The 14,314-nt window shown below is 37.4% G+C and overlaps 1 protein-coding gene across 1 annotated transcript in view; it reads right to left on the reverse strand.

Moving 5' to 3' along the window:
- Window positions 1-14,314, reverse strand: part of RAD54B (RAD54 homolog B) — an 86,307-nt gene that overhangs the window by 26,687 nt on the left and 45,306 nt on the right. The window contains exons 4-6 of the mRNA XM_021688249.1: window positions 9,780-9,977; window positions 7,537-7,818; window positions 3,546-3,708 (exon numbers count right to left, since the gene is read on the reverse strand). Of these exons, the coding sequence (XP_021543924.1) occupies window positions 3,546-3,708; window positions 7,537-7,818; window positions 9,780-9,977 (643 nt within the window). The remainder of the gene's footprint in view (window positions 1-3,545; window positions 3,709-7,536; window positions 7,819-9,779; window positions 9,978-14,314) is intronic.

The following is a 14,314-nucleotide window of genomic DNA, read 5'->3' on the forward strand; positions in this document are numbered from 1 at the left end:
ATATATATATATATATATATATATATATATATATATATATATATATGTAACTTGGTAATAGTCTTATCCTACAGACCCACTCAGTTAATGCAATTTAAAATTAAATATTATAAGGAATATTATTAATAAGTGGCATGTTTATATCACTTTGTAGCTATTAAAGCTCTTTGATACATATATATATATTTTAAAGATTTTATTTATTTATTTGAGAAAGAGAGGGAGAGGGAGATGTGGACTCCCCACTGAGCAGGAAACCCAATGCAGGGCTAGATCCCAGGACCCCGGGACCATGACCTGAGCCAAAGGCAGATGCTTAACCAACTGAGCCACCCAGGTATCCCTATTTATATATCTTTTAAAAGTTACAAAGTCCAAAGGAATTAAGGATAGTACCAAAAATAAGTACAGTGTTCTTTCTGACTTACTTCACTTAGCATAATACTCTAGTTTCATCCATGTCATAGCAAATGGCAAGATTTCATTCTTTTTTATGGCTGAGTAATTATTCCATTGTGTATATATACATCTTCTTTATCCATTCATCAGTCGATGGACACTTGGGCTATTTCCATAATTTGGCTATTGTAGATAATGCTGCCATAAACATTGGGGTGCATGTATGCCTTTGAATGAGTATTTTTGTATTCTTTGGGTAAATATCTCTTTGAATTAGCATTTTTGTATTCTTTGGGCAAATATTTGCTGCATCATAAGGTAGTTCTATTTTTAACTTTTTGAGGAACCTCCATACTATTTCCCAGAGTAGCTGCACCAGTTTGCATTCCCACCAACAGTGTAAGAGGGTTCCTATTTCTCCATATCCTCGCCAACATCTGTTGTTTCTTGCATTACTGATTTTAGCCATTCTGACAGGTGTGAGGTGGATATCTCATTATAGTTTTGATTTGTATTTCCCTAATGATGAGTGATGTTGATTTCACTCATATGTGGAATTTAAGAAACAAAACAAACAAGCATAGGGGAAAAAAGAGAGAGGCAAACCAAGAAACAGACTCTTTACTATAGAGAAGAAACGGATGGCTACCAGAGGGGAGGTGGGTGGGGGGATGGGTTAAATAGGTGATGGGTATTGAGGAGGACATTCTTTTTTTTTAAAGATTTTATTTATTTATTTGACAGAGAGAGAGACAGCGAGAGAGGGAACACAAGCAGGGGGAGTGGGAGAGGGAGAAGCAGGCTTCCCGTGGAGTAGGGAGCCCAATGTGGGGCTCAATCCCAGGACCCTGGGATCAAGACCTGAGCCGAAGGCAGACGCTTAACCATCTGAGCCACCCAGGCACCCAAGGAGGGCATTTATGATGAGCACCGGGTGTTGTATAGAAGGGCTGAATGACTCAACTGTACACCCGAAACTTAGTATTACACTGTATGTTAACTGGAATTTAAATTTTAAAAAAATAAGTACAGTTTTATTATAGTTTCTTTTTCTTATTAAGTAAAAATAATAACCAAAAATCAACTATGTTTTCCATTTCAAAGTACAGGAAAAAAAAAATCACAAACATGAATTACAGCCATTATTATCAATTTTTTAAAGATTTTATTATTTATTTGTCAGTGAGAGAGAGAGAGAGCACAAGCAGGGGGAGTGGCAGGAGCCTGACATGGGGCTCAATCCCAGGATCCTGGGATTGAGCCCCACATCGGGCTCCCTGCTCTGCAGGAGACCTGCTTCTCCCTCTCCCACTCCCCCTGCTTGTGTTCCCTCTCTCGCTGTGTCTCTGTCAAATAAATAAATAAAACCTTTAAAAAAAAAAAGACTTTTTTTTTTAAGTAATCTCTACATGCAACGTGGGGCTCAAACTCACAACTGTGAGATCAAGATATGCATGCTCTACCAACTAAGCCAGCCAGTCGGTCACCCCCATTATCATTTTAGACCAACAACTTGACAATGCAAGTTGAAAAGATGGCCCTTTTCAAAGGTGAACAGGAATTCATTACATGAATCAAGTAGTTCAACATAGTTGGAGCTTGAACTGAATTCCAGGGAAGGAAACACAAAGGCTACGAACCTGGCAAGACAGGGAGAGACTAAAGATGGCATACTTTATCCTTGAAAGTTCAGACTGTATCTTGCAGGTGTCTCCCAAACATCAGTCCTTCATGACTACCATCACAATTTTGCTATATGTGATACCATATGTGTTATATTATTTGTTTATTTTTAAGTTGGCTCCCTTTTTTACTTAGATTTATTTGAAAATTAAAGCATAATTTATCCATGAAACCAAAAACTTAATATGCTACTTTTTTCCAACAATTCACTAACTAAATATGCTACTATTGGAATTTAAAGATTTTTTATTTATTTATTTGAGAGAGAGAATGAGCGAGAGAGCATGAGAGGGGGGAGGGTCAGAGGGAGAAGCAGACTCCCCGCTGAGCAGGGAGCCCGATGCGGGACTCGATCCTGGGACTCCAGGATCATGACCTGAGCCAAAGGCAGTCGCTTAACCAACTGAGCCACCCAGGCGCCCTCTACTATTGGAATTTAAAAACAAGGTGTGGGGCTCCTGACTGGTTCGGTCAGTGGAGTGTGCAACTCTTGATCTCGGGGTTGTGAGTTTGAGTCCCACGTTAGGTATAGAGATTACTTAGAGGTACCTGGGTGGCTCAGTCAGGTTAAGCATCCAACTCTTGCTTTCAGGTCAGATCATGATCTCAGGGTCATGAGGTAGAGCCCCACATTGGGCTCCATGATCAGCGGAGCACTCTCTCTCTGTCCCTCTCCCCCCACACACTTGTGTTCTCTCTCTCTCTCTAAAATAATAAATAAATGTTTTTTAAAAAAGAAATTGCTTGGGGCGCCTGGGTGGCTCAGTCGTTAAGCGTCTGCCTTCAGCTCAGGTCATGATCCCAGGGTCCTGGGATGGAGCCTCCCCAAGCCTGCTTCTCCCCCATGCTTGTGTGGGCGCGCACGCACACTCTCTCTCTCTGTCAAATAAATAAAATCTGAAAAAAAAAAAAATAAATAAACGGGAGTGGGGGAGACTTTCTTTTTTTTAAGTAGAGGTAAGGTAAGAAGAAAACGTTTTTTTCCATAAGCAGAATTAAAGGCTACTTCCATTTTGCCCCATAACCCTTTCTCATACTAGTAAGCTCTAATTGTACCACATTAAGGTTGACTATATGTACCTATTTCCTCAAATACTTTAAAAACTACTTAAGGGTAGGGACCTTGGTCCTGACTCCTATATGCCCAGCTCCTAGCAGGATGTCTGGCACATGGCATCCTTAAAAATCACTTTTAGAATAAATGCACACATTAAGTATCATTCATGAAATACTGAGACTCATCATATCAGGCTTTTTCTAGAAAACCATTACAGGTTAAATCAAAACTCAGATTAGACTAAGGGTACCTGGCTAGCTCAGTCAGTAGAGCATGCAACTCTTGATCTCAGGGTTGAGTTCGAGCTCTATGTTGGGTGTACAGATTACTAAAAAAAAAATAAAATCTTTAAAAAAACAAAAAACAAAAAGTCAGATTAGACTAAACAAATTATTTATTTTCCTACCTCATTCCCATTACACATTCATAAAGGAATATGATTCCTTCTTTCTGATGTGGTCGGAGATGATATACAAGATGAGGATCTATCACCACATCCACAATAGGGAAACAGTTCTTATTGAACATCCACTGGTGATTATTGTCAGGTCGTGACATTACAAGAGAATCTTAAGAAAAAGATGAAAGTTTAACTATTAATGTATTGCAATTTTACTTTGTCAGCAACTACATTATCTTGCTTTAATTACTCATAGCCTATAACTATTTGCCATCATTTGTGGCAAAAAAAAAAAGTTGATGTTTAGTAAAACTGATACTAAGCAAGAATAGAAAATTAAAAAATAATCTCATGCTTTACTGCTGTGAGATTTCAGGCAGAGAATTTCAAAGAGCATTCCAAACTTCATTTGCCCCAAAGTATTTCAAAGCCAATGAAATTCACTATTGTTTAGTAAAGAATTCAGTAAGCCACAACATTTAATAGTTCAGTATTCAGAGCAAAGAGAACTATCTCCAACTGAAGTACAGGTTGGAATTTTTCCAAGTTGCACTTGCTAATGCTCACAGCTTCTTATTTTGAAAAGGCACCCTAAATTTAACATAAAGGCTCCCATTATCTTCACTTCTATACACACAAACAATGACTATTACTTCTATTAATCAGAAGATTGAGAAAGGATGACAAATTTTCCATTGACTTCACCATCATTATTTGCTTAAAGTTAATTATTATGTTCATGAATGTCAAATTCATGAATCTCTGCAAAGCAGCAAAAAAAAAAAAGTAACCATAGAATAATAATGTAATTCTGTAGAAATATACTAATACAATTTAAAAGATTAAAATACCACCAGGGCGCCTGGGTGGCTCAGTCGTTAAGCGTCTGCCTGTGGCTCAGGTCATGATCCCGGGGTCCCGGGATCAAGGCCCGCATCGGGCTCCCTGCTCCGCGGGAAGCCTGCTTCTCCCTCTCCCACTCCCCCAGCTTGTGTTCCCTCTCTCGCTCTCTCTCTGTCAAATAAATAAATTAAAAAAAAATTTTTTTTAAATAAATAAATAAAATAAAATACCACCAAAAAATACAAAATCAAATATAATTGGAAAGCAGTTCTCAATTAATAAATCTAAAGTCAGATAATAAACTCATCAAAATTATTTTGGGGATATACTTATACATCTACATCATGGTTAAAAAATGAAATAGATTTTTATTTATTTTTTTAAAGATTTTATTTATCTATTTGACAGAGAGAGACATAGCGAGAGCAGGAACACAAGCAGGGGGAGCGGGAGAGGGAGAAGCAGGCTTCCCGCAGAGCAGGGAGCCCGATGCGGGACTCGATCCCAGGACCCTGGGATCAAGACCTGAGCCGAAGGCAGACGCTTAACGACTGAGCCACCCAGGCGCCCCTGAAATAGATTTTTAAAATAAAACAAAAAGGAAAAAGAGAAGGACAGAAATGAGAATGGAAGATAAAACAGGTTCCAGGAGATTAAATTAATATCCACCAATGCAGAAATACAGTCACAGGAATGACAGTTTGGTCATGTTTACCATTAGCAGTCACCCAGAGGGAATTTTTCTGTGGATCTTCCTAGGTTTCTGAGCAACTAAAAGGAACTCCCATTTTTGAGGTCAATTCCTGGCAGGTAGAGGATTAGGGAGTGAAAATGGAAAATTCAGCCCCCAACATTCCTCTATATTCCAGTAGCAAAGCAAGAGTATATTCCTTGTGTTTTCCTAACCAAGAAATGTCCCCATTTTTTTTTCTCTTTTGAAAAGCACAAAGGGGAAAAAAGAGAAGACAGAGGTGAGGAGAATTCACTTCTCAAGCAAGAAGGACCATAGAATCTAAGTCAACTAACAAAGCATCCATCTTCAAGAAAGGTAAAACTTAAACGACCAATCAATAATGGAACACCAGGGGGCGCCTGGGTTGCTCAGTCATTAAGCATCTGCCTTCGGCTCAGGTCATGGTCCCAGGGTCCTGGGATCAGACTCCCTGCGCAGCGGGAGGCCTGCTTCTCCCTCTCCCACTCCCCCTGCTTGTGTTCCCTCTCTTGCTGTGTCTCTCTCTGTCAAATAAATAAACAAAATCTTAAAATAATAATAATAATAATGGGACACCAGTTCAAATTTTAAAATGCCTCTCTATCTTCACAATAATGAAGCACATCACTTAGTGCTTATAAAATCTTTCATGTTTTCATTTTAAGTCTACAACCTAATTCTACCCTTGGCAAGATAAATAAATGAGTATCATCAACTATTTACCACATACACAAAGGGTTCTTATTATATTATACGCATACATATGTACATGTACACATATATATACAATCACGATAAAATTTTTCATTCAGTCAACAAGTATTATACACAGCATCTGCAGCACTCTATGTCTCTATGGCAGTGATTAGACCCCACATTGTAGACTTTAGGAGACAAAGCCATGAGTGAGGTAAGTGACTACCCCCAAGAAGTCAAAGAACCAGTTAGTTCAGTGGCAAAATCGGGACTCTAACTCACATCTTTGGATAAGCACATTATTCTTTTGGTTCCCCATATCCCTCTATTACGTAAAAGGAAGACAAAGAGAAAGAAGAATAAAGGAGAAGGAAGCCTGTTAAAAGAGATGGCAGGACAGATAAAATATTTGGATAAAAAATAAAAAAGCAGAAGCAGAAGCTTCCACTCTCTTTCAATTAAGTCTCAGATAAGCTCACATAGAGATAGGAATTTTTTTTATTATGTTCAGTTAGCCAACATCCTTAGTTTTTTTTTTTTCTTTTTTTTTTTAGATTTTATTTATTTATTTATTTGAGAGAGAGAGAGAGAAAAAAACAGCATGAGAGGGGATAGGGTCAGAGGGAGAAGCAGGCTCCCCGCTGAGCCGGGAGCCCGATGTGGGACTCGATCCCAGGACTCCGGGATCATGACCTGAGCCGAAGGCAGTCGCTTAACCAACTAAGCCACCCAGGCGCACCAACATCCTTAGTTTTTAATGTAGTGTTCAACGATTCATTAGTTGTGTTTAACACCCAGTAGAGTTAGGAATTTTAATTTGGGGTTTTTATCCCAAATTTGTCAATAATTATTTTAATTTCAGCAATTTCAGTTCACCTTTCTGGCCTCAGTTTTCTTCAAATGCAAAGAGACTGAACTAAATGATCTCAAAGGCCCCTTTATTTCAAAAATCCTATTTCCATAATACTTGCAAAAAATAATTACGTTGCTTTATGTACTTTTTATTTTACTACTAATATGAAAGCAGCCTACTCTATACCCCAACTTTGACATCCACTGCCCTATAATTCAAATTTACTTGTCTGCCTCCTCACCAAATGAGAAGATCTTTGATAACAGTTTACCACTGGGCCCAATGCAAAAAAAGGCACCGAAGAAATCCCTGCTTGCATAAACAATCAAAACAAACAACCAAACAAAAACAAAAAAAACAGGCGAGGGTTTATTTTTTAATATGATTTTTAAATTAAGATTCATAAATGTGAAAATTAGTTCATTAAATTGAATTCTCATGAGTAAAATTTAAATTCTTTACCTGCTATCCCACCATTCAACATTTTAATACACTAATGTATGCTATCAAGACATACAGTCATCAAAAGAGAAGTATAAACATAATCCTGACTCACGAATTGACTAATATTTCTTTTTGCTGAAGATGTCAGATATTACTCAAAATCATTACGTATATATATGTGAATGTGTGTGTATACATCTCCAATCTGTGTATTTTTCCTTCAACACAAAATATGACATTTTCATTACTGTATTCTTAGAATTATACATTTACCTATATGATTCCCAAACTATATTATACAACTTCAACATTATTCCTTATTTCAATTGTTACCTGAATAATATATACTTTCATCTGAAAACTTTAAACAAAACTTAAACTTTAAATTCACATGCCAAATATCTTTTGACAGTAAAAACAGAATATTCAAATTATTTTTTACATCTTACTTGGTACATGTGGGTCATGGCGTGGTTTACAATCTTGGAAACCATTCAGTCTATTTTCCTTTGAACTTGGTTTACAAACACTTTTGAAGGGGTTAGAGAAACACTTCTTGGCAGCTTGAGAAGAACTTGAGATAGCAGGGCTTCCTCCTCCAAGCTGAAAACATCTGCCACTGTTGAAATCATCTGGAGAGATTATACCCATGACTTCTACTTCTTTTCCACCAATCATCACTCTGTGGCCCTCTTCAATCTTTTCAAGCTCTTTGAATTTATATGCAATGCCTTTAAATTGAGAAGGGAGAATGTGAATTTAATTTACGGATACCCTAAGATGACTTAATCAGTGATACCATAGTCACCTTCCCATAACTGTACAGAATGAAAACTGTGCTTTGAATGCAAATAGCCTTGTATAACCCATTAACCAGAATGAAAACATAATTTATCATTTTGTCTAAAAAAAAAAAAAAACTAAAAAATCAGAAGGAATAAATAAGGGGCGCCTGGGTGGCTCAGATGGTTAAGCGTCTGCCTTCGGCTCAGGTCATGATCCCAGGGTCCTGGGATCGAGTCCCACATCGGGTTCCCTGCTCCTTGGGAGCCTGCTTCTCCCTCTGCCTCTCTCTCTCTCTCTGTCTCTCATGAATAAATAAATAAAATCTTTAAAAAAAAAAAAAAGAAGGAATAAATAATAAAGCTATAAAAATGAGCCAAACTCTAGAGAAAGCAAGGCCTTTTTTAATTATTGAAAATGTAGCTAGGGCTGCTGGCTGGCTCAGTAGGTAGAGCATGTGACTTTTTTTTTTTTTTTTTTTTTTTAGGGAGAGATGGGGAGGGGGAGAGGGAGAAAGAGAGAGAGAGAATCTTAAGCAGGCTTGCCCAGCAAGGAGCGCAATGGGGCACTCAATCCCACAACCCTGAGATCGTGACCTAAGCCAAAACTAAGGGTCAGAGAGTTAACCGACTGAGCCACCTAGGCAACCCTCAGTATTTTTATAATAAAAAAATTCTGTTGCAGATAATTCAGTTCAGCCTCAACTCTCACTCTTGTCACTGACCTTCACATACTACATTCCTGAAATGCTGAACCAGTAGTTTTCTCTCCTTTTGTGCCTTTGTATATACTATTCCCTCTTATGTACACCCCTTTCTCATACCCTACAAAACTATTTATCTTCAAATACTACCTTAAACAATTAACTCCTATGAAGCTTTCCCCAGCCTCCTAAGCAGACCTAAATGCTCCTTCTATCTCCCACCGCAGGGAGTAAAATTCTCAATGGAACAATTATCTTACTGCCTCCTATCAATTACATTTGCCTTATCCCCACTAAACTAGAAATTATATCCATTTTTGAATGTTTACTCCTAGCATAGTGCTTGGCACTTAACAGTTACATACTATAAAGTATGATATTATTAAATGAATGAATGAATGAACATATAGAACGGATTTTATAGGGGTGCCTGGGTGGCTCAGTTGGTAAGCGTCTGCCTTCAGCTCAGGTCATGATCTCAGGGTCCTGGGATCGAGCCCCACATTGGGCTCCCTGCTCGGCGGGAAGCCTGCTTCTCTCTCTCCCACTCCCCCTGCTTGTGTTCCCTCTCTCGCTTTGTCTGTCAAATAAATAAAATCTTAAAAAAAAAAAACAAAAAACGGATTTTATAGTAATGGGCCATATTCAAAATGAACAATAAGAGACAATGTCAAAAAACATGGTTGGTATTAAGCATTCTGAATTTGTGAGCTAACTTGTATTAGTACAAATCATCCTGGCAACATTTTATAATAGAATTAATGATGACCTCCAGTGTAGATGTATTAATCTAGACATACCTAGCCATGTTTTTTTTTTTTTTTCAAAATTTTATTGGGTATCACTGAAATTAGATAATATTCCACTCCTGAAATCAACATCTTTCTAACGCTAATCATTTAGCACTGGACTGGGGGGGGGGGGGCGCGGGGAGTACAGTAAGACAAACTGCTTAAACTCAGAAAAATACCAAAATAATCGTATATAACGATTTCATTTTAGAGAAAATGAATCCATGGGATAGGATTTGCTTCACTGAGCTAGGATTCATAAGACTGTTATTAGACTATTATGAGATAATTTAGACATGCAAGTGAAAGAGCATCTTAATCTCACCCTTTATAAAATCCAATCATTTTAATTATGTAACCTCAGATCTATACTAATTTTAGGCCAAATCATAAACATCAGGGAATATCACAATACCTCTTCCAATGTCTTTGCCTTCCAAATCCTTTAATGTAAGTGACTTTCCCTTTACAATGAGAACAGCATCACCTTCCCACTTTTTGTGTTTTTTCTTTGAAGCCTTACACCAAACAACACTGAAATATTTAACTAGGCTATCAGGTTCTTCCTCTTCTTGTCCTTTAGGTACTGTTATTTCTTTAGGGGCTGAGTGAACTAGAATTAAAAAAAAATAATAAAATAAAATAAAAATCACATTGTTAGAGATAGTCAACTTTAAGTAGTAAGGTCATTTGAACAAAAATAAAAGCGTAAGAAAATTAGATGGTACATAAAAATTATGAAAGAATATTTGATCATACTCCAGTTAGTATTTTATAAATTGAGAAATTCAAATGTCAGGTCTAGCATGACCAGGAGAACAATGAATATAAATTTCTTATTATCTCAAAGTTATATAAACTCAGTTTAAGTAGAATAATGTAATTACTGCAAACATTTTAAAACTCTAGGAACTAAAGGTAAATTTTCAACATCCATGGGAAAAATATCTACTTCCAATTTTGAATTTTGGTCTTTTCCCAGGGCTAGTGATATATGGTCCAATCCTCTCTTGTGAAGCTGGGCAGCAGCAGCAAGTCACAGCTCCCTGTCTGCCATGAAACCATGAGGGTAAACAACCAAGACACTCATAACCATTGTTTTTCACTCTCACTATTCAATAAATTACACAAGATAGTCAACACTTAATTACAAAATAGGGTTTGTGTCAGGTGATTTTGCCCAACTGTAGGCTAATGTAAATGTTCTGAGCATGTTGAAGGTTGGCTGAGCTAAGCTATAATGTTCAGTAGGCTAGGTGTATAAATGCATTTTTGACCTACAATATTTTCAGCTTATGATGGGTTTATTGGGACATAACCCCACAAGTCAAAGAAGATCTGTACTCCAGTCTGGTTTCCAGTCCAGTCCTCCCCCAAAACTACCCTTGTTAAAGGCCATTAAGGAGCTCCTTGTCAATAAATTCACATGGTATTTTTTTAGTCTTGATCAGAGTTCTCAAAAGCATTGGACAATGTTGACCACTTACTCCTTGAAATATTGAACCCTTTTTTTACAACTTTCCTAACACATTTCAATTTTTCCTTTTACTTCTTTGGTTGCTTCTTCTTAAACATCTTTGCCAGCTCATCAGACCTGAATTCTAGACCTTCTCGCTGTGCCCTTCTCCTTAAATTAGTTCATCTACTCCCATGGATTTAATACCACCCCTGCATAAACCTGTATTTTTTTTCTCTAGCCCAGATCATGACTCTAAATCTGTGTATCGGTACATAATTGCCCCTCAGACCAGTTTACATGAATGTCTCATAAACATCTCTATGCATCATGCCCACTTGTCTTCTCTCCAAAAATTGCTCCTTCTTCAGTTTTCTCATTTCTCAGTAAGAGTACCACCACCCTCATTCAAGCCAAAAAGTTGGAAATCATCCTTGACATCCTTTACTGTCAGTTCCACAGCCAATCAACCACAGATCCAGGTGATTCTAGCCCCCATTTGGCTCTCAAAGCTCTGTACTGTTTGCCTTCTCCATACCCTCCCCTCTTCAAATCACCATCTCTGATTTGAACTACCGTTCAGGATCTTCCCAAGGCCTACTGAGATCTTCTTTTGCCACTACTCCCTAAACCCATTTTCCGTATTTACTGTATGTATCTATTTTTAAATGTAATGTAAATTTATATTTAAATATACATTTATATTTTTAAATGTAAATCTGATTATGTATCCTTCTTAAAATCCATTAGTCTTAATGGTCTTTAAGAAAACATACTACGTCTAGCCGAAGGGCTTTCTACCTCTTCCTCCAACTTCTATTCACCCTGCCATACAGTTTTTTGTTTTTTGTTTTTTAAGATTTTATTTATTTATTTGACAGAGAGTGAGAGAGCACAAGCAGGGGAAGCAGGAGGCAGAGGGAGAGGGAGAAGCAGGCTCCCCGCTGAACAGAGAGCCCGATGCGGGGCTCGATCCCAGGACCCTGGGATCATGACCTGAGCTGAAGGCAGCCGTTTTTGTTTTTTTTTTAAGATTTTATTTATTTATTTATTTGGCAGAGAGAGACAGAGCGAGAGAGGGAACACAAGCAGGGGGAGTGGGAGAGGGAGAAGCAGGCTTCCGGCAGAGCAGAGAGCCCGATGCGGGGCTCGATCCCAGGACCCTGAGATCATGACCTGAGCCGAAGGCAGGCGCTTAACGACTGAGCCACCCAGGCGCCCCCCTTCCATACAGTTTAAATTTCCCTTACTGCCAAGCTAGATCTTGCCTTATTATTTCAGCATTATCTCAGCAATTAATTATGTGACAAATGATTTAACGTTAGCCTTCCCCACTAAACCAGTCCTGAGAGGAAGGTGTTTTGATTCTGCTCATCACCAGATGCCCAGAACAATAGGTACTTTTCAAAACTGCCATTTTGACTCAAAGTACATCTGACTTCATGCTTATAAAAACACTAAAACAGAATTATCTTAAAATTAATTTTCATGAGAAAGTAGCTTTAGAAATTAACTATGAACTCATCTCCATCATTGCCCATTTTTATTTTCATTTTTATGAACTGTTACCTTCAGGATTATTTTCCATGTAAACTTTTTAACAAAGATTTGATTCCTCAGTCACTTTTTTATGAATCATATTTTACTGATTATAGCTTTTGCCAACATGAGTTTTTAAAACCGTAATTTCTACCAAATGCAGTTTTGCTAAGTCAAATTTTGAATACCTAAATATTAACAAAATTGTATTACTCCATCAGTTTCTAGTCAAGAAAATTTATCAGTTTTTAGGTAATTGGTAGTTATCATTTGTTGATTATTTTTGCTTTACCAACCTGGAGTTTCCCAGATAAAGTTTTGAGGGTTTTTAGGATTAACAAAAAAGGGATGCTCGATCAGTTTTTGAACTCTAAAAAATTTTGTGGTATGCAATTTTAGCTAACTTTAGTTTTGTCTTTGCATTATTTCTACCAATAGTAGTCCATGTGCATTGAATGATAATACCATTTTGCATTTTTAAAATTTGTTCCTATCTTGTATTACATTATCCAAGAAGAAAATGTGATTGCTCAAGATTGCTGTAAAACAAGGGTAATAAGTATGTCTTCATCAAAATAGCTGGAAAAACATCCAAATACCCTGTTACATTCCCAAAGACTAAAGAGTCGACTTGTTATGTCCAGGACCCTCCTTGCGCCAAGAAAAAATAAATAGAAGACAATAAACTGAGAATTCAGAAATTACTTATAATTAACTTTGAAATACCATAGATGGGTTAGCCTGGTGATGGGTATTAAAGAGGGCACGTTCTGCATGGAGCACTGGGTGTTATACGCAAACAATGAATCATGGAACACTACATCAAAACTAATGGTATAATGTATGGTGATTAACATAACATAAAAAAAAAAATACCACAGATTCTCAGATACAGCCTTTCTTCTGTAGAACAGTAGGAGGAGGAGAAGAGCATGAACTAATCCACCTGGGTTTGAATCTTGAGTTTTCCCACTTATAAGCTAAGTGACCCTGGACAAGTTACTTACCACTCTATGCCAGTTTATGAATCTGTAAATGAATGTTAATACTAATATCCACCTCACAGATTTGTTGTGGGCATTAGATTAGCTATTATTTGTAAAACCCTTAGAACAGTACTTGACATGTAATAAATACTCCCTAAATGTTAACTACCATCATCATCATCATCATCATCATCATGTCTTGGTTCCTTTCCCATTTAATCCCATTTTAAATGTAGGCCATTAAGGCAGTGAAGAGAGAAAATTCCAGGGGCGTGTGGGTGGCTCAGGTGGTTAAGCGACTGCCTTCGGCTCAGGTCATGATCCCAGAGTCCTAGGATCGAGTCCCGCATCGGGCTCCCTGCTCATCAGGGAGCCTGCTTCTTCCTCTGACCCTCTCCTTTGGCATGCTGTTTCTGTCTCTCAAATAAATAAATAAAATCTTTAAAAAAAAAAAAGAGAGAGAGAGAAAATTCCAAAGAGTAGAATAAAGATATTAGAAGTTAAACATATAAGGAGCAAAACCCTCCTACATCTAGACTACCTGTAATACATAAAATTTTGACTAATTTGCTACATTCTAGACTAACCATCCCTAACAATCCCACTCCAACTGTAATTTTTATTTCTAAATCGTTCTAATCTATTTCCCCTTGACCCTGTAATGTACTTTGCAAATCAACACCAAAAAAATAGTCTGTTATATAAACAAGAGACTTGAATGCCTATAAGCAAGATTCACAAGAATGTTCAAAATCATGCTTTGATAAAAGAGGAAGGGGGAGATGCTGCCATTTTAATATTGATAGTGGATATGATCATCTTAATGATTCCTAAGCATAGTTACTCTACAGTTGGATGGCTTAATTATACATTCCATATAGCCAAGACTTTAATATTTTTTCTTTCAAAAATTCTAAATACAGGGGCGCCTGGGTGGCTCAGTCGTTAAGCGTCTGCCTTCGGCTCAGG

This window comes from Neomonachus schauinslandi, chromosome 4 (genome assembly GCF_002201575.2).
Source record: "Neomonachus schauinslandi chromosome 4, ASM220157v2, whole genome shotgun sequence".
NCBI lineage: Eukaryota > Metazoa > Chordata > Mammalia > Carnivora > Phocidae > Neomonachus > Neomonachus schauinslandi.